The 20,717-nt window shown below is 49.4% G+C and overlaps 2 protein-coding genes across 4 annotated transcripts in view; both read right to left on the bottom strand.

Annotated features, from left to right (window-relative positions):
• Positions 1–418: 418 nt before the first annotated feature.
• DHRS13 (dehydrogenase/reductase 13) lies at positions 419–2,939 on the bottom strand (the record flags this gene model as incomplete). Its single annotated transcript, XM_080630275.1, has 5 exons — positions 419–741; positions 1,600–1,911; positions 1,988–2,111; positions 2,443–2,561; positions 2,636–2,939. 5 exons carry the CDS (start codon positions 2,937–2,939, stop codon positions 419–421), a joined length of 1,182 nt encoding a protein of 393 aa, XP_080486401.1.
• Positions 2,940–3,388: 449 nt separating this feature from the next.
• PHF12 (PHD finger protein 12) overlaps positions 3,389–20,717 on the bottom strand; it is a 33,631-nt gene continuing 16,302 nt past the window's right edge. Inside the window, exons 3-15 of one of the 3 annotated variants that reach the window (XM_080630191.1) lie at positions 20,560–20,632; positions 18,566–18,953; positions 17,890–18,010; positions 16,538–16,670; positions 15,683–15,847; positions 14,873–15,034; positions 12,955–13,771; positions 10,976–11,098; positions 9,480–9,623; positions 7,774–7,872; positions 7,130–7,212; positions 5,380–5,518; positions 3,389–4,601 (exon numbers count right to left, since the gene is read on the bottom strand). In XM_080630191.1, the coding sequence (XP_080486317.1) occupies positions 4,267–4,601; positions 5,380–5,518; positions 7,130–7,212; positions 7,774–7,872; positions 9,480–9,623; positions 10,976–11,098; positions 12,955–13,771; positions 14,873–15,034; positions 15,683–15,847; positions 16,538–16,670; positions 17,890–18,010; positions 18,566–18,953; positions 20,560–20,632 (2,782 nt within the window). In that variant the 3' untranslated portion in view covers positions 3,389–4,266. The remainder of the gene's footprint in view (positions 4,602–5,379; positions 5,519–7,129; positions 7,213–7,773; positions 7,873–9,479; positions 9,624–10,975; positions 11,099–12,954; positions 13,772–14,872; positions 15,035–15,682; positions 15,848–16,537; positions 16,671–17,889; positions 18,011–18,565; positions 18,954–20,559; positions 20,633–20,717) is intronic. The other 2 variants (XM_080630193.1, XM_080630192.1) reach the window with 2 other exon arrangements.

Raw genomic sequence — 20,717 nt, forward strand, 5'->3', positions numbered from 1 at the left:
CAGCATCGTTATAGGTGTGCAAAGCATGGTGTGTGCATTGCAGTGTGATTACAGAATCATACAATAGGGTTGGAAAGGACCTTAAGATCATCCAGTTCCAACCCCCCTGCCATGGGCAGGGACACCTCCCTCTAAACACCATAGGTGTGCAAGGCATAGTGTGCGTTGCAGTGTGATTGTAGGTGTGCAAGGCACAGTGTGCACACCACAGCATGATTATGGGTGTGCAAGCCATGGTGTGTGCACTGCAGTGTGATCATAGGTGTGCAAACTATGGTGTGCACACCACATCCTGATCATAGGTGTGTACAGCAGGGTGTGTGCACCGCAGGCTGTGCAAGGCATGGCACGAGCCCCGCAGCATGACCACGCCATCGCAAGGCATTACCAGAGGCAGCTCCATTCACCACGGTCACATTCAGTGCTGAGCAGTGGCAGTGCCATGAGAGGGTCTGTCCCCGTCCCCATCGCCATCGCCATCCCCGCACAGCCCCAGCAGGCGCTGGCTGCCCTCCCGCAGCGCCCGCGCCAGGCGCTCGTCCCCACCGGGCGGGCAGGGGTCCCGCGGGGCGCAGTCGCTGAAGTAGCGGCCGCTGAGGGGCTCGAGCCCGCGCTGCAGGGCGCAGTGCAGCGGCGTCCGCGCGCCTTCGGCCGCGTCGCGGAAGAAGAGCCGGGCCAGCGGCACCAGGAGCGGCTTCAGCCACAACGGAGCGTGCCGGAACAGCCCCGTGTCCACGAGCCCTGCGAGGGACGGAGCAGACGCTTACACCCTGCGCCGCGGGCCCTTGGGATGGGCAGATCTGATGGGGTGTTCCCTTGGGTGCTGCCGGCACTTGGGCTTGGCACCGCAAGGCTGGTGCGTGGTGGAATGGGGCACGAGGGTTTGTGCAAGAAGGGTGCGTGGATGTGCTGTGCAAAGGGATGGACATAGGGACACACCATGGAAAGGGATGCTCCTGTGCAGGGGCACACCATGCGACGGCCATAGGGACACACAAGGGAAAGGGACAACTGTGTACAGGGACACAGCAAGCACAGGCACACGCTGTGCAAAGGCATGTTTCAGGACAAGAAAGTGCTGTGCAAATGGATGCACCATGCAATGGGACACGGCATGCAAAGGGACACGCTGTGCAACAGGCCATGGACAAGGGCACACCATGCGAAGGGATGTTTCATGCCAAGAGTGTGTCATGCAAAGGGACGCACCATGCAAAGACACAGGCCACGCAGAGGCGTGTTTCATGTAGAGACACGCTGTGCAAAGGCATGTTTCATGACAAGAAAGCACTGCGCAAATGGATGCACCATGCAATGGGACACGGCATGCAAAGGGACACGCTGCGCAAGGGCACGTTTCATGCCAAGGATGCATGGTGCAAAAGGAGGGGACAATGCGCCAAGGGATATTTCACGCCAAGGACGCATTGTGCAAAGGGAGCCGCCACGCAGAGCACCCTCCACGCAAGGTATGCGCCATGCACTGCCATCCTCCATGCAAAGGCCGCACCGTGCAAGAAGCCCCCGTGCAAACCACGCTCCACGCGAGGCCACCCGGCACGAGGGGCCACCCCATGCAACGTCCCACCATGTCCCTACCTGGGTGCGCAGCGTAGCACGTGACGCCGGTGCCCCGCAGGCGCGCGGCCAGCTCGCGGGCGTGCAGCACGTTGGCCAGCTTGCTGTCGCAGTAGTCCTGGAAGGGACCCAGAGGCCCCGGGGCCGGGCTCCCCAGGGCGTCGAGGCGCAGGCGGGCGGCGCGGTGGGCGCTGGAGGCCACGATGACCACGCGGCTGGGTGCGCAGCGCCGCAGCCGCTCCAGCAGCAGCTCCGTCAGCAGGAAGTGCCCCAGGTGGTTCACCTGGAACGCCAGGCTGAAGCCGTCCTCCGTTGTGCCCCCGGCGCTCACCCCTGCCAAGGAGGCAATGGTGGCACATGGTGGGTGCTGCAGGGGTGCTGGTGGGGGGAAAGGGGGTCTATAACTCACCGGCGTTGTTGATGAGGAGGTGCAGGTGGGGTTCTTCACGCAGGAAGGCGCTGGCGAAGGCGCGCACTGAGCGCAGGCTGGCCAGGTCCAGGTGCATGAATCGCACATCTGGATTCCCTGTCTCCTGTGGGCACAGCGTGGCCTGGGGCAGGGCTGGGGCACCGTGGGGTGGGGATGGATCCCCCCCAGGTTAAGGAGGGCTGCAGGGTGGTGAGTGGTGCCCCATGCCAGGGATGGGGGTGCCCTGGGGTGCTTGGAGATGTCCTATGGGGTTGTCTCTGGGGTGTGCCATGTGCTGTAAGAGTCTCTGAGGGGTGCCCATGTGATGCCCAGGATGTCTAAGGAGGGTGTCTCAGGAGTGCCAGGGGAGCGCTATAAGGTTTCGCTTGGGGTGCCCATAGGGATGTTCTGGGGGTGCCCCACGGGGGTATCACAGGGGGTGCCCCAGCTCTCACCGTGCGGATGCGGCGTGCCGCGGCCTCCCCGCGCCGGGCGCTGCGTGTTGCCAGCACCACTCGTGCCCCGCAGCGGGCCAGCTCCAGCGCCGTGGCCTCGCCGATGCCGCCGCTTCCCCCTGCGGAGCACAGCGGTGAGCGGCGGGGCCGGGTGCGGGGCGCTGCCCGGCGCCGGCCGCTGCCCGGCGCTCACCGGTGACGATGGCGGTGCGGCCACGCAGCGAGGGCCGGGCGAGGGGCGGCGGCGGGGCTCGGCGCAGCGCGAACCGGAGCAGGGCACGCAGCGCCGACCACCACATCCCGCTGCTGCCGTGTCTGGCCTCCGCGGGAAGGGCAAGGAAGGGCAAGGAAGGGAAGGGCGGGGAAAGGGCCGCGGCCGCCCTGCTCCTTTCGCAACCGGAGCGCGGAGGCCTTTGTCCCCGACGGCAGCAGGGCCCGGGGTCAAGGCAGTGTCCCGGCTGCATGCAGCCCGTCACCGTGGCACTGGGCTCCAACATACCCGCGGTCAGGTCCCCCCTCTCCCGTGTTAAAAACTCTCTACAATGAGGGTGGCAAAACACTGGCACAGGTTGCCCAGAGAGGTGGGGGATGCACCATCCCTGGCAACATGCAAGGCCAGGCTGGATGGGGTTTAATCCTGATCTGGTTGAGAATGTCCCTACCCATTGCAGGGGGGTTAGAACTGGATGAGCTTTAAAGTCCTTTCCAAGCCAAACCAGTCTGGAATTCTATGATTCTCCTGCTCTTACACCCCATCCCTGTAAACATCGAATAGCAGGCTGGACTGGAGCAAGCTGGTGCCCTTCAAAACCATCCTTTCACCCTCCATCCCTCCTGGACCACCACAACTTTCCCATGCCTCCATCCTTCCCACAGCTCTTCCGTGCTCAGAAAGCTCCATGTCGTGGGGACAAGAGTTAAAGACAAGACAGTCAAGAAAACAGAATGTGAAGTATTTTTTTTTTATATACAGAATACAGGAAAGTTTTCTGTAAAGTCTAAAACGTTACAATTACTATGTACAGTGGAACTAAGCTGTTCTGCGGGGAGGTGGCATAGAAACAAAAAAGGAGACAGACAGGTTACGACAAACGAGCTGCTACAATAGACAATTTGAGGAACGTCATACCACATGTAGCACTGTACACAGCTTTAAAACATTGAAAAAAATGCCATCACTGATGTATTTACACAGAATCCCAACGCTTTTCCTTTGTCTGAAAGAAAAATTAGGATGGACACCAGGAAAAGAACTCATTTCTCACTGCCCATAATACACAGTAGCTACTTGTAGTGCAACCATAGCAGGGAGGGATGGGAGAAAGAAAATAACTGTGGGAAGAAGAGCGCTTCTTTACATTAAATAAAACAATGATATTGTATAGATTTGCTGTATGAAAACTGTATTTCTCTTTTTTTTTTTAATATAAAACTATTGTCACTGGCACAAAATAGAACAAGTTTCTGATTATTTTACAACTGCACGGGAACTATCTGTCAGGGAGAGTCCTCGAGTCAGACAGCGGTCGCCCCTCGCTCTGACACGTCCTGCTCTCGCTGCAGTTTTCCTTTTTAAAATGAAATGTATAGTACAAATATATGTGCAAATGCCCCTAAAACTTGAGCAAAAAATGAAAAAAAAAAAAAAAAAAAAATTAAAATTAAAAAAAGTTAAACGTTCTTCATTTCATGCAAACGGCGTGTGAACAGTCTCTGGGCCGACACACAAAATCCCACCTTGCTTTTGTACAGTTTTGCATTGCAACAGTCTGAAGGTGTTTTATTTTCCTTGACTCCAAAAGGTCTCTTCCTAAAAAAAAATTCCTAGGGAACGGAGTTGGACCGCAGCACGGGCACCTGGTGGGGTTTCAGAGAAAGCTTCTCCTCCAAGTCCATGTCTTGTACTAAGGCAGTGTCCCCCTTGGGCTGTTTGGTCGCAAATTCAGTGATGCTGAAAACAAACTGCAGGCAGCCCAGCTTGATGTAACTGCCGTGGTGGAGCAGTGCTGTCCCCTCCCAGCCAGCCCCGCTGCCCCCTATTAAGCTGGAGCTGCTGGCTTTGCAGTTACAGGGTTTCCTATGCTGTCCTTGTGCCTGGGAACTCATCACAGCGGCTTCTTCATGCGGCTCCTCTTCTTGTTTTCTGCTTTTATGTCGCTCTGGAAAAGGAAAGTGATAACGTGTGAAGTTTGGGTGGGTTGTGGCAGCCTGTTTTCATCAACAGGCCTCCTGCTGAGGTGCCTTGGGTAAGATCCTCCAGCAATGAGGTGTTTCAGTTCTCTGTAGGGAGTGGTTGATTAAGGGAATCTCCCCACAGCCCAGAGAGGTAAAGGCTCTTTTACACATCTATTCTAGCAGCCAAAACAAGAGGGTGCTGATAAACTGGAGAGCAGAAGTAGGCCATGTGGGGATGGGATGCCCATAGCACAGCCCAGATCGCTTACTCACAGCCTGGAACGGGAGGGCATGTGGGGAAAGCCGCTGGGCCAGCTCTGAACCAGAGCTGATGTCAAGCAGGGATCCCAGCGTGGTTTAACTGTGTCACTGGAGGCAGGAGCAGGGTTTAGAGCAGAGCACTGGGCACTGCCCAGGCTGCAGGAGAAGGTCTTGTGCAACCCAGGCTGAAAGCCAATGGAGAGGCTTCCCCTTCCCGGAGAAGCTGTGGCTGCCCCATCCCTGGCAGTGTTCAAGGCCAGGTTGGACACAGGGGCTGGAGCAACCTGCTCTAGGGAAAGGTGTCCCTGCCCATGGCAGGGGTTGGAACTGGATGAGCTTTAAGGTCCCTTCCAACTCAATCCATTCCATGATTCTTCCAAGGGGTGAACCAGCTGCTGCAGAACAAGGGCCACCAACAAGGGATCAATCTATACCTGCTCCCATCCCCTTCTAACAGCTCCCTGTGATGGTATATGGGGCTGGTGCTGTCTCAGCACTCACTTATCACACTCTGCACTTTGGCAACAATACTGCTGGGAGGAGTGGGAGTCATCTTCTCCGAGAAGTCACACGAATACAGAACGTTGTCCACAGTCGTCCCATGCTCACTGTAGTTCAACAGCTCGTAATGCTTCGTATTCTGAAAAGAAGAAAAAGGGAGGAAGTGGGAATCGAGACATCGAGTCAGAAAGGCTTCCGCCCACCTACCCTTTTGGAGCACTGAAACACAACCCCTCTTCTCCCTCCTGCTGGTGGTGGTTAAATAAGAGCAGTTAAAATATCCTCCAGCTTCAGGGACCACCAACCCGACCCTCGTGAACGGCTCATGCAGGCAGAACAGCTTTCCAGCAAGAGCTGGTTCTCCGTAGAGATGCAAAGCCAGAGCAGCTTTGAAGAGAAGTGAGTTTTCCTACTGCACTTGGACCAACAAACAACACTCCCAAAGCCAGCGCACCATTTTAACAGGCACACTAGATGCAAGCTTGGCTTGAGACCTGTGCCTAAACAGGGAGGAGATGCACTTTGGAAAGCAGACACAAGATGGCAAGAGGGATGGCAGCGTGCTGCAGCAGCTGCAAGACAGAGGCAGTCTGAAATGCCAGGAGACATTACCCTGACACGCAGCATTACACCAGCAGCGTCATGCTCAACTGAGCTTTGCAGAGGATGTTGACAGAGCGGAGGAGGTTTCAGGTTAGCTCACAGGAATCGTATGAGGGCTGAAGACCTTGTCCCCCAGGGGCTACAGAGCTTGAGTAAGTTACAAAAGCTCCCCATGCACAGGGGGGTAAGTTTTCAAGTAACCTGTTGAGCTGCAGAGACCAAGGGCAAGCATGAGCTGCCAATGGGCAGAAGCAGAAACAGCAAACAGAGCTAAGGAAGGGGAAATTCTCCTTCTAGAGCAACCACAGCCATAGGAGGCCTGCTGGAGTATGGAAGAAGTTCAGTGCCTAGAGCCTGATTTAGGATTGACCACTGTGAAGAGATGCTTCAACACAGATTTAAGGTCTGGATCCCATTACTGAGTGTGTTCTGTAACTTGTAGTGCACTGGAGGGATGGCTAAAGCTGGCTGTGGGTTAATCCTGGATGCTGCTCAGTAACTGTTTGACTAATGGTGATATAAAAGACTCTATCTTGCTTCAAAGACTGTTTCCATGCTAAGAGACATCTCCAGCAGCGCTTTTATTGGCAGCCCCACCAGCCTGTTTACTTCAAGAACAAACTAATCTCAGGCCTGTAGTTAAGGAGCAACTGTAGACCTCTGTTTATGCTGAGAGCTTAACTGAAATCCAGTTAAATAAGTAATTTACGGAGCACTGCAGATGGCATGATCGCTCAGCAGCACTGCCACACCTGAAAGCAAGAGGCTGGGAGCAGTTCCCTGCCTTGTTCCAGCTGAGGTTTGATGTCGACACGCAGCTGGATCAAAAAACATCAAACCATTTCCATGACTTTTTCTTTCCCTGGACACCAAGCAGTGACAGTGCTTACTTGTGGTCAGGCTTTGTCCACAAGCAGTTAGCTCAGAAGAATCACGCTGGCAGAGCTCTGGGCTTCAGAAAAGGGTTTGACAGAAAACGCTGACGCAGCCTTCGCTGGAGTGAAACCATTCACAGCCCTGGCTCCTTACTTTGTAGTCCACAAAGGAGCCCCACACAAAGGCAACCTGCTGCCTGCATCTCCAGCTCTCCCACTGCTGTGCATGCCAAATAATAAACCCCCAAACCAACCAACACTCAAGCACTCACCTCATCGTAGAATATGCAGGCATGTTTGCCAGACACATAGTTACAGTGACCATAGCTTGTAAGGCACACATCCATATCAGCTCCTGTCAATGGGAAGGACAAAACAGGCTCAGTTCATTCCATAGGCAGAAAAAACTGTCAGGCAGCACAGAACAACAGATAGAATTAAACTTCAATTAGCAAAACAACAGGGGAGCAACTGCCTTTGTCTGAGCTCCCAGGACTGCATGAATAATGCTGTGATAAGCCACAGAACAAAGTTTCAGTGGGGGAAGGGAAGGCTAGCAGCTCCAGGGAGGCTGAAGAGCATTTCAGCTCTTGGGTCTATCCAGAGCATGACAAGAATCTAAGCAAACATATGAAACCTGCAAGCAAACCATAAGCTCTTCTCTCCATCAGTCAGGCATTACATCTCCAGGAGAGCCACCCTCTGATACCAGCCAGGTTACAAAGGTGCAACCCCACAAACATTCAAGTGGATGGGGAATATTTCCATGTTTCCTGGTGACGAAGAATCCCAGCACCAGCACACCAGTGTCCAGAATGGGTCTGTTTCCTTCCACACCCATTTGGCAAACACTTAGGGAGAGGTCAGGGAGAACCACCCTGATTCTGCAAGGTCAGGCCAGGGAAAAGCTACTCACCTGTCCCAATGTAGAGGGTTCGATAGCACATGTTGACTGCACCCCCCAAGCCCATGAGGGGATAGAACACTGCCCGGGCTTGCACTTCCTTTCTTTGCGCTGCAAGATAAGAAGAAATCACTTGAACAATGTTATCAGCCACAAAGGCTGCTTGACCCCAGTCCCCTGTGCTAGACTCTCCAAAAAGCACAGATCCTAAAGAGAATGCAGTCAGCTTTGTCCTGAACTCCCGTTCCCAACCTTCTAGGAATGTTTGTGCATTAAACATCTCTTTGCCAGTCACCAGAGAAAATTGCTCTCTCCCATCACCCACACAAGCCATGCAACAGGGGAATGTTAATACCGAGTGTGCACAATGGAACCACAGTGAGGAAAACACCAGCTTCCTACCACTAGTTTCTTTCTCAATCTCTTCCACTTTGGATAATCAAAGAGCTGAGCGTTAAGTGTCACTTTGACACCAAAAACCCCCCCCAGAGTTTAGGCCTCTCCTGACACCACATCTGCATGGCGGTTTTACACAAAGAGTGTGAAATCAAAGAACAGAACACGAGGGTTATGAGAGATTGTTTCCAGAGCCACCTACATCAAGGACACTGGCCACATTGAGTGGCATCACTGGACATGCAGCACTCAATGAAGCTGCAGTGTGCAGATCCCCACCTCTGCCCTGCACAAGTCCTTTGAGGTGTTTGGCTCTGCTGGCTCAACAGGGCTCACTAAAGGCCTTGTATCAAATATTTCATCAGCAATTCTAAGCATTCCTGCCCCAAAAGGGTGATGGGTTAAGACTGCTGAAGAATTTCCAGACCTCCTCTGTCAGGAGCAGCACAGGAACACAGCTCATAGCACAGCTGCTGTCCTACAACAGTGTTCAAAATCAGAGTGACAAAGCATTTAGAGAATGCTGTGATGCTACAGCAGCAGAGCAGGCAAGCACAGAGCTTCAGAGGTTACTGACTGGTAGCAGACTTCCAAAGATCTTATCTTGGATATTTACCCCCAGGCCTAGCAGAGAGGGAGCAGGCAAAAGCCTCCACAACAAGGCTGTCCAGTTAGTGCTTGGAAACAGATTAAATTGACTGGGAACAGAAGCCAGTTCACCCTGCAGCTTTAGGTGTTAGCATGCTGATACCAGTGCCTATAAACAAAGCCACTGCTGAACTCGAGAATCTGGAGATTTCCAACAGAGGAGCAAGTTGTTTTCCACTATTTGCATTAGATGCATTTAGTGTTTCAAGCTTGACAGCAATATTATCCTGCACAGCAATGACAACACATATATTCTGTGCCTCAGATCCTCCTGTTTGTGTTTGTCTCACAAGCAACTTCTCCAGAAAGAGGGAGCAGGAATTCACGTATTTCTCTTGCCCATATCAAAGGTGAGGACAAAAAACCAAGCAGCTGATCCTTCCCATTGCTAATTGTAAGATGAAGAAAACACAACTTCAGTAAAGATTTCCAGCAGAAAATCAGGAGTTACTGAAGGTATTTCCATTGCCATAGTCTGTAAATAATTAAACAGAGGACCTGAAGGAGTTTCTGGCCAGTGGGTATCCAGAATGGGGGGATGAGAGGAAAGAAACATGAAAGGCAGCATCAGACAGATACCAGAAGATGAGAGAAGATCTCCTTCAATGGATAAGCAAGGGAGTGCCAAAAAGCTATGGCCCAACATCAACCAACTATTCTAGGGCTGCTCTTACCTTCAATGTGGTTTCCTACAGGAGATTGCTGATGGGAACTGACACTGCTCGCTAGAGACTGAGCTTTGGAAGGAAAAAGCTGATGTATTCTCTGCAAGGCCAGAAACTTGATCAGCTGCTCATCCAGCATATTTATCTCAATCTCTGTTAATAAACAAAAAGCAATTAGTAAGTTATTCATGGAAAGGATGCAATCTGAGCTGCAGCGGATTTAACTGTCCCACTTTCAAACGTGCCATTTGCTTCAACAGCAAAGACTTGACAAATTCTGCAGTACCAAGAGTCTTACACAGAGCTGATCTATTACTTCATATTGTCTCCTGTGAGCAGTGCGCAAGGAAAGCACTAACCATGGCAAGAGAGCTACAACTGAGGCTGCAAGCAGAAGTTTAGGGGAACAAGGGCTGACAAAGTTGAAAACCTGCTGGCCTGGCTCAGAACCAACAGATCTGCAGAGGTGGGCATCGTGCCCCTTCAGGCAGCAGGTTGGGTCCTTCTTGTGAAGCTCCATTATCTAGTTAGAAAGTGCAACCCTATGTTACAGAGGAAAGGTGTAGACACCTTTGAAGCTGCTACAGGCTCATTCTTGAGCCACGGGCTTTCATAGCAGGGTCAGTTAAACCAAACAGGGCAATTCAGACAATATTATTGAGCTTTAAAACAGATCTGTGGCTGACAGCTTTGAAGTATTGATATTTGTAAAGCCCTACAGAGGTCTGCTTTCTAGCAGCAAGCAGGCTGGCTAACCTCTTCTTTCCAAGAGCTTTCTCCACACCAACAACGGGTAAAATCGCAAGCAGAAGAAGCAGAGCTTTAACAGCCTTCCTTGGTGGCAGAGAGGTAGTTGGGGCAGGATGAGTAGATGGGGTTCACCCAAGAAAAGAGGGTCAACACTGGCAATGCCAGAAAGGCTGTTCTTCAGACGAAGAAGTTGTCTCTGGCAGCAGCCTCCCTATGCTACTTGACGATTGCTGTTCATCAGTCTCCTCCTCCCGGAGTCACTCCACTAAGGTTTAGCATTTCTTGCCAAGTGCAACAAAAGGAAAATACAAAACAGGCCAGTCTGGAAGACTGACAGAAGCAGAAATAAATCAGAACATTAACTGTCCCATTAGAGCATCACCACTCAGGTGAGCGCTCAACTATAAGACCTATTGTTACTGGACTTTACACCCGCCAGGAGCAGCTCTGGATTGCAGAGAGCACCACAACATGGCAGGGCTGCAGGTCTGTGCATGTGAATTCCACCTGGAAAGCTGCCCGTGCAATAGCTTTGTGATCATTCCCCAGAAAAGCTCAGGCAGAAACACTTCATTGGCCTCGCTGCCTTGGCAACACTACAGTAGGGAAGCATGTGACATATTTAAGGTAATGTATACCCAGCTCCACCCTCACCTGACTGCAACCCTTCTTTATCTCTGGATCCTTTTCCTTAAGGAGTCAGAATGCTGTAGGGAAGCAAACGTACACGTACTGATAACAAACTGAATACTCACCGCCGTCCATAAATGCTTTCAGGGAACTGGTGAGGTCCAACATAGCTGCAGAGTTTGAAGTGAGTGATGAGGGTAGAGTTAAAGCGCTTCCTATGGATAAGGTGCTGGGACTGACCTTACCATCTACAGAGAAAGATGGTGTAGAGAAGATATGTCACTGTGACGTTCGTGAGACATGCACCCAGCCCTCAGGCTGCACTTCCCTTCCAAGCTGCTCAGAATGACTAATTTTGCTCATAGTCATGCTCTGAAAATGGCCTGAATTAGAGGCCATTAGCTTTGCTCTGCTCACAGGACTCGTGTGTGCCTCCAGCATAGAGCCAACTGCCAGCTCCTGCCTTTCGCATCCTGCTGTCAGAGGAATTCTGGACCTATATCTTTAAGCTCCTACCCCCTGTTAGAAGCAACAGCAATGACAGACTGTAAATGATGTCCTGCAGAGACTGGGAAGATGAGCACCAAACCCCCAGGAGCTGGAAAAGCTAACTAAACCCAGGGACATTTGCTAAGGAGCTTGTCTAGGTCTGAACATGCCTAAAAAGTACAAACAGCTCCATTTTTATCAAGGGCTGTACTTCACTGTCCAGTAACAAGGTGACAGTTAAAAGCTGATTTTATTATATGCAAAATAAACCCCTCCTGCTTTGGCACTGACCACGCAGCTGAAAGAGACAACGGCAAGTGCCAGGAAACAAAATCCCTTTAATGCGTTGTTGATACCAGGTCATCTTGAATTGGTTTGCTCAGAGCTACTATAAGCCTGAAATTTATGGCAACAACAACAAAAAAAGGTCATGAATGATTCGTATTTTTGTACTCAGCAACAAAACGTGCACAGTCTCATTTAAGATTTGTTGTAAATCTATATATGTACATCATGTTAAATGGGGAAATTAAATATTTACACCTCTCCCGAGAGACACTGCACCAAAAGAATGGTTTCATCTGCATTTTGTAGACTGCAGCAAAGGCAATTAATTAACATCTTAACTAACTGCAAAATTATGTAGGGTTTGCAGCGCTCTTCAAACCACAAAGCAAGAAGTTTCCTATAGTGTGGGCTCATTTCCACCACCAAAGCTTCTCTCAGTCTTGCCTTTCTAAGCAGGGCATGGTCAAATTAGCAGCCTCAGAGTAACCAAGTTTGTTCAGCAGTATGCAAGGAGGCCAAGTACTCTGGGAACTGCCTCCAAACACGAGGTCAAGCTCCGAAGTTACTCATTAAGGAATTTTAAGGATAAAAAGCTGTTGCCTCTGTTGCTCATTCAGATCTAAGCATCACATGCAGGCCTGCCACTGAGCAGCTGGAAACTGCAAGAGACATAACAGAGCTCTGTCAAAGCCAAATTTGAGCCATGGGCAGTTATTCTGACTTCAACAGCTATCAGCATCTCGAACTTGATGTTTTTATACTGAAGAATGGGTATATACACTTTAACAGCACGGTTTTGGGGTACAACCTGGGACAGAGGTGGTATATCCAAGTCCGTAAATTCCCTGTATTAACAGACTAGCAGATACTAAACAGACTACAGCTTCTGAAGCCCATCTTTCTCTAACACTGAGGCTGTGCAGCTAAAGACTTCAAACACATCCGTGCTAGGGGACAGAACCATTGCCAGAGCATTTACTGTGTACACAAATCCCAGGATCAGACTTATCCTGCGAGAACTGCCTTGCAGCTACTGCTTTAAAGCAGCATTAGACACAGCAGCCAACTGATCTAAAACTATTGCTTTCCAGAATTAAACTGACCTACTATCCTGCTTCTCAGGTATATGCAGGCAGCAAATTCACATCTTGTGGCTTCCATGAAGGGAGCCAAGACAGAGGGGGCAAACTTCTTCCAGCTCTCCACAGAAAGCACAATTCCCAGTTAAACACGGGCATACCTGCTACAGCCTTGAGGCTCAGAGTAACATTGAGCCTGAACACTTTCTCAGCCTCGGGGGGGCCAAGATCAGCTCTTTAGCACGTACCTGAAGGTGGTGCTGGTGAACAGAATCTGTTTGTGGCCCCAACAGCAGAGATCCCATCTCCTGCAGCCTGCGGCGGGGTGAGAGCCCTCGTGGCAGTCAGAGGGGAGCCCATGGATCGCAGGTCTGCCGTCAGCGGCGGTCCTGTCTGTGCCTGCACATTCTTCCTTTGCAAAGTGCTGGTGGTCTCCAGGCTGGCACAGGAGCTTGATATGGACGTAGGCATACTTGTGACCGGCACAGAACCCCTTTGTGCACAAGAAACAGGTCCTGCTACGTTCTCCGTTTTGACAACGGTTCCAATGGTGTGATTCACAAGTCCACAACTCGCTGGGGGTGTGAGGGGCCGAGGCCACGTTTGCCGATGGGACAAAACAGGGACTGTGTTACCAGACCCGACCAGCCTCTGGGAGTCAGTCAACTGTGCTGAAGATTCGGACGCAACGCCATAGAAATGAGGACCATTGACTTTAATGTCAGAGGCTGTCGGCCCGTTGGAAGTCCCACAAGAAGACACCTTCTTGGATTTATCTATACAAGAGCTGCAGTTGACATCTTCCTGTGACAAAGTCTGCTGGGATTGCGAGGAGCTCAAGGAATTCTGGGTGGTAATCCCTGAGGTGCAGGATGACATGGAATAGAGGGAAGGTGTGGGTGCCTTGTCAGCTGCCTGGTAAGGGTTGGCGAGTGAGCCATCTGCCACAATAACAGGCTTAATATCAGCCTTCTCTGTTTGCTCAGAGTCCCAAAGAGAAGTCATCTGCTTAGCAGATAAATGTTTCAATATGCTGCACTGGAGCGCAACAACACTACAGAGCCACTGGGAGGAAGGAAAAAAGCACAGGTTAGCTCCACAGGCAGACGGTGCTCCAAACCTCAACAGCTACTCCATGGTTCACCCAGCTCAAAGAGATTCAGCTGCTTCACTGTGCTGCTGAGTGCTCAGATGCAGCCTGGAACTACAGCATCTGCTTTGATGCTCATCTAGAATCGGGAGGAAGTTTTGTCCAGAGGTACAAAAGCACAATCAAAGTTACGCAGTGTGTGTCTCCAGGCCAGGGCCAGTACAGAGAGGAGCTGAGATGAAAGGAGGGAGAAGGCAGCAGACGCACTTCCTCACCCCCAAACTCCTCCTTCCCCTCTTCACTTGTGTTGCAACTCTTCAGCTAGCTACAAACACATCTTTTAATGATCCAGGCTTCTATCCAAACACAATCCTCCAGCTTTGTCTGTAGCATGCTGGAAAGATGAACTTATCTACTTCATGTTACAGGGAGTCACCCACCAAAGCTGGGGTGGAGAACACCTTTCCTTTTCACAAGGTAGAGGAAGACCAAAAGATTTATTCCTAGTTTTAAGCTGCATGGTGCATATACACCTGCCACATAGAAGCATCCTTCCTGAGCTAACAGAAGGACATGACGACACCAGTGACTGCAAAGCAACATGCCTTTGTGCTGCAGAATCTGGCAAGAAGTTTCATACAAGGTTTAAACACTCACTTGACCTTGGTTTAAAAGTCCAGTTCTCTCAGCAGTAAAGAGCAGGCCAGAAATGTGACGTTAACATACAAATAAATGTGTCAGAGAGCAACCTAACATAATCAAAGTGGAAAGTGTTTCTCCCTCTGCTAGGAAATAAAGATGACATCTAGACAGAAAGCCCTCGACTCCACTCTTAAAGCCAGAAGACTATTTCACCACTTCCCTGAAGTGTCAAGTGAGGAGTTTTACATTTCACCTGGAAAGCCAAAATGAGGTTTTAATGGGCAAGGGTGTCAGAGACAAGACAAACTATCACCTTCAGACATGATTTTGAGTCTGGTTTCCTAGACAACTGCTCTGATCATGACTGAAATGGAAGAGGATCATTGTACCAAAGAAACTACAGACACAGAGCCCAAACATTTGACTTCATTTACCTCCTGTTGTTCTGTCTGGCTGGCTAAGTGCTCAGTGTTCAAAAGGTGCTTCTGCAAGGGTTCCTCAGGGATCCCGTTACAGATCAGCTCGCCGTCTCTAATTGCTGCAGGCGCAAGTAACGGGGGTGGAAGCCGGTATTGGGACTTTATAGCATCAGGAACCTACATTGTGGAGAAAGAAGATCACACATGAGAACAATTACTCAAGAATGACTAGTTAAACAAAGTGCCTAACCACCACTCTGCTTCGTCTTCACTGCTTCCTGACCCAAAGGAACCCTGCAGACAATACATGAGCTGTTTCAAGGACTGAGTACTTGAAATTGATGCAGCCATGCTGAAATTAATAGCTTTTGTTCCCTTAGGTCAGGCATGACTTCAGCACACCATGGTGGCTACAGCAGAAGAGAAGTCATGCAAAAAAAAAAGGCCACAGAAGAAGGGAAACCTGGATGGCATTTTTCAGGTGTTCTGGCAACAAATACTCTTTGAGGTTTAACACAGCAGCCCCAATTCTGACTGTAGGGTTACCTTCAGGAGGTCGTGTGTTGCACTTTTTATGCTTGTGCTAGATTTAAGGGCTTAGTTGTAATAGCTGAGCCTTATGGCTGGCAGCAAAACGAGGTTCTTCAATTCCACACATAGTGAAAAGTAACTGCTGACTCCCAGACCTCTCACCAACGCCTCCATTCACACCCCACCCTCTTCCTCCTGCCCTGAAGGCTATCCCTGCAGGGTGTGCCCGGCTTCCCTTCCAAACTGGAATACACACACAGGGATTTTCACCAACACCTAGTTGTTTACACGTACCTTCAAACCTTTCCTCTTTCCCGACTGCAGAACTCTGCGATTCGGAGGATGTTTCTTATGGATTCGGTTTAAGAAATCCACTTTGACAACGTGCTGAGATATGGTGTCCTGGAACCGGTCAAATACTCGGCACCGATTACTCAGGGTCAAGTTCTTCTGGTTCAGCTGGGTGATCAGATAATGCCACAGGAGTTAGGGATCTGCAGGTCACTCTACTGTACCCTAAGACTTTCATAACGCCTCGTAGCACTGGCATCAGCTGAGCTTTAGACTATTTGTTTCCTGCAGCACTAACCATTTCTGTTAAAGGGCACATTGCTGGAGATGAATACAAAAGCATTTAGAGGCCTACTAAGCAGCATCAATGCTCTCAGAAGCAGTCTGGGTACAAGCCCTTTGTTTCAGCCCCCTGTTTCCTGAGTATTTAAGTCTCAAGCACACTGCTTTTCCACAAATGAAAACTCCCATTTGGAATGAAAGCTTTTTGGGTTAAGCATGCAAAGAATTACTTCCCCTATTTGTAGCACTGTGCTGCCTTGTGTCACAGTTCTGGAAAGCTCATCTAGATCTTAAGGAGTCCAGTCTGAAAACTAGACAAGCTGTCAGTGAGCCGCAGTCTGAGCTGTCAGCATCAGTTACAGGAAGGAGTTTCCTCATCTTTATATTTTATCGCAGATAGCAGCATCATATTCCTTTGGAGAGCGTGTTGCTTGCAGCAGGAGCTTTACAAGCGTTACAGGGAGCACTAAGAGCTCAGAAGCTGGTTTACATTTGTTGTACTTTGTCCTTTAAATGGACCTGCCAGGTTCCACTCCAGCATCCGGTTACCATACTGCAATCATAGTCCTTGCTTACCACCACATGTTCTATGTGATTTGGGCACATCCATCTACCCAGAGGCATGGCAGTAAGCGGTGGCTCCAGACAATCCATGTGGAACAGGAGTGGGCAATAATCACACTGAATGAGAGGTGCCACTCTGCAACTCCTGCAAAGGCAAAACCATATCTTATTTCCCATACAGAATATAAACTGAACACACAGGCAAGCTTGGCTAATCACTTCAGCTTATCTTTCCCCACCAATTCCCCTACACTATGTTACTTGCAACTAAAATTAGGCTTCTGATTTGTAACTTGATCATTGTGGACCTTCTGCAAGACCCACTGAAGGCAAAAGGACTTGCCCACACACATGAGGGTTTCTCATTGCAGAACAGGTCCCATGGCAGGAAGAGATGCTGGTGCTGGAAAGCTGCAAGTACCTCTCAGGTTCGCATCAGCAACTTTTCAAGTTGACCTTGTCTGTTAGTTCTGAGTAGCTTCATTTAGAGCAAAATTCAGAGATCAAAAGGAAATCTCAGGTTTAGGTCATTGCATTTTTTTCCTCAGATGAGGCCTTGGGTGGTATGGTTTAGTGTGGGGTGTCCCTGCCCATGGCAGGGGGCAGGGGGGTTGGAACTGGATGATCTTAAGGTCCTTTCCAACCCTAACTATTCTATGATTCTATGTGTGAAGCTGGGACATTTACTTCAACAAGATGTTCTCAGAACAGGCCTCAAACTCCAGAAAGCTACATCTGATTCCCCAGGCTTTAAAGTCTTCACGCTATGACGAAGTCACCAGCTGTCCCCCACAAAAGCCCACCTGAGTCTCCAGCCCACTTCCAGAAACTCACTGACTGGGGTCCTGAAATAAAGGTTTTTGGTTTCACTCACATTTTGCACTGGGAGACAATTGGGTGCTTTTTTTTCTGCAGTTATAAACAGTTCTGCAGTGTTTTGTACTGGGTTTCAGATTTACTATTTCAGAACAATATTCCTATTTGCCTTGGGCTTATGTCTCCCTCAGCAGATTCCTATTTCCTAAAGGTCACCTCCTCACATACGAACCATAAACAAATTCCTCCGTATTCTACACCATCATCACTGCAGAAAGTAGAAATATACCCAAGACAAACTGACACTCTTCAGGCTACGTTTTAAAGCCTTTTACAGCCGCACAAGACTGCAGGAGCCACACCTACCCTTGCCACGGTTAAACATCTGTTAGTTAGCAAAGATGACTATTCCATTTGTTTAGAGGATTGTAAGCAAGTAATGAAGGAGAATGGGAAAGGGAACAGGTCATCTGTGTTTTTCCATCAAGAACTTTGCTCCTGTGAAGGGTGTATCTACACCAAACAGCCTCCCTGGAAGAGCTGAGTACCTGTTGCATGTGAAGCAGACTTTCACCGGCAAGGGAACCAAACCATTGTGGTCTAACTCATGTTGTGCTTTCTTGACATTCTTTCCTGTGGTTTCTTCCTTTCTCCTCCTCTTACTAGTACCTGAAAGTAAAATTTGACAGGTTTTGGGTTACCCACATAGCGATTTGCTTTCTGATAGATGCACATAATCATCTCGGGCAGAGACAAACAGAAAAGGCAAAGAGAGCTTCTTAAGGAACCCTTATCAACCACTAAATCTAGCCTTAAGTGACAGAGACTGTCTTTAAAGGCAGGTGGATTTTATACTTAATCATTTCAGTGACATCCCATACATCAAGTCATTACTTTGTTACTAGATTATTATATCATAAATCAAATTTGAGTATTTCAACAGCTGGGATTTATTTCTTCAGACTGATGATCTAGACCAAGGTGACAACAGCAAGCATCTATCACAAGCACTGATGGAGTGTAGCATGCAGCAGAAGTGTTCCCATAACTCACACCTGAAAGGCCACCTACTGTTGGAGAGCTAGAGGAGGACCAAGGGTACTTCTGTAACAGCGAGTACCACGGGAGCCACAACTAATAAGGAGTAAGGAGTAGAAAGAGGCAAGATGGCAGCAGGATGCAACTGCAGACATCTTCCCCACCACTGGACAAGCCATCGCTCACCTGGAAGTGCTGTGGTGCAGGTCAGTTCATTCGGCAACTGGAACTGTGTTGGGTTCCTTTCCATGGCAGCAGCAATAAGAAGCTCAAAGGGTCGCTTCAGCTGGGGCTGCCCACAGTCCATTTCTGCAATGGCAGAGTCATCATCCACGTCAATTATGTCCTCATCGACATCATTCTGCTCTGAGTTGGGGGTCTCGGTGCTGGCATTGGATGTGGGAGTGCCAGGCCGGCTTGCTCTCCTTTCCAAGATCCTGGCATGCGCATTAGCCCTGATGCTGCTGCTAGACCTGTCCAACAGGTCTGCGTCACTGGTGGGGGAGGTGGTCCTTTTCCCAGATTTGTCCACCAATCCATTTACCTGCCCCAGCTCTTTCTTCTGCTCTCGCTTCTGCACGACATGAATAGGCAGGCTTATCATGGAGGCCACAAACAAAGCACATCAACCTTGACAAATATGCAATCGAAGACAAACAGCATCTGAAAAGGCTTAGGACACTTACTACAACTTCCCGGTGAAGCCTTAACTCAGCAAACCCCATTTGTCTGCAGCTAACAGACAGATGACAAAACAGCTGAAGGGAACCAAGCACGGGGAAGGAAATTAACATGTCCCTCTCCTTTCAGGACAGCCATATTTGATCAGGACAACGTTTCACATCATCTAGCCCTAAATACCTGACAAATCAGACAACTCTGTTTACTTTGCTAACCAACACTGAGAAACTCCACAGTGGACTGTTCATTGTCAACACACTCTATTAACCCTGCCAGTGCATCCAAACCCACGACAGAACAAGAAGTTCAGCTTCAAGAAGTTCAGCTTGGGAATACAAGCACAAGATACAAACAACACTCTGCTATCTCTTGACGACAGGAATCCTGAATGAGGTGGGCAGGGAGAACTGCAGCAGAGGAAAACAACACATTGGGATCACTGCAAGGTCCATTTTGCAGCAGGAGGGGATAATGCATGGCCTAGCATGGGCAACTGTGCACTGCTCCAGCATCACCAATGTGGATGAACCAATCTATTTGATCACTAAAATGGTCTGCAAAAGGAGCAAAGTGTGTTAGTAGGCAATTTTTAAAACACAGAAGTTGGGGATTGGTTTTCTTTCCTCCCCCCCTCCCTCTTTTTACTTATTTTATTATCATATTATCATATTTATTATCATATTTCAATTTGAAACCTTCACTTTAACTGTTAGCAGATGGCTGAACAGCACCCTGGAAACAACAAGGCAATCCATTCAGGAACAAAAGGCTGAATACACAGTTTTCTTCCAATCTGTTTTGGGTGTCACTTCAAGGGAACAGTTGCTAGATAGTTTGGTGCAGTTTTTAAACCCTCTGCTACGCTGTCTTACGTAGGCACAGCAATAAGATGTTTACATTGTGCAAGACGGCTTCCTGGAGAAAGAGCATCAAGGAAAAAAGACAAGCCACAATCTTGCTCAATCACCTCCTTCCTGTCCTGCTCACCAGCCCAGGAAATCATAACTCATTGTGATTTCACCCTCTGCCGAGGTGCAACTGCTGCGAAGTCACACTTCAAGACAAACCCCCACACATTAACCAGAATCACAGCCCTGGTGCCAAAGCTGCATTAACGTGACTCCTGTTTCACCTGCAGATAGCTCACCTCCTCAGCCATGGGAGCCATTCCCATTTCCTCTGTGCCTCAGCTCTCCCTCCTTTCCAGAAGAGTGTGGAGAAGGAAAACAATTTAAAAGGCACAGCCTGACAAGAACATATCAGGCACTTCAGTTCTGGTTCCTAGTCTGAAGTTAAAAATACCAGCAGGGTCTCATCAAGACCCTTTAGTTTTCTTTAAGCCTCTTCCTAACAAAGCTTTTTGCAACTGCAAGCACAAAGAGTAACCCTGGTGGTACATACATACATATTGAGGGGAGAGGAAGCTGTAAAACACTGGATTCACATTTCGAATAGACAGTGTTAAGGGCAGGGACCATGGCTGGTAGGAGAGGCTTTACCTTGCGGCGTACAGTGCAGCGGTGACACATCCATTCCCCCGGAGGCAGCATTTCCTCACTGAGCGGAGGGTTGCTACAAGAGAAGCACAAAGCAATGCTTTATTGTTATTTCTGAAGGCCTCTCCTCATGGACACCAGCCCGAGTCAGGGTAGCTCTG

This window comes from Psittacula echo (genome assembly GCF_963264785.1).
Source record: "Psittacula echo genome assembly, chromosome: 15".
Taxonomy (NCBI): Eukaryota; Metazoa; Chordata; class Aves; order Psittaciformes; family Psittacidae; genus Psittacula; species Psittacula echo.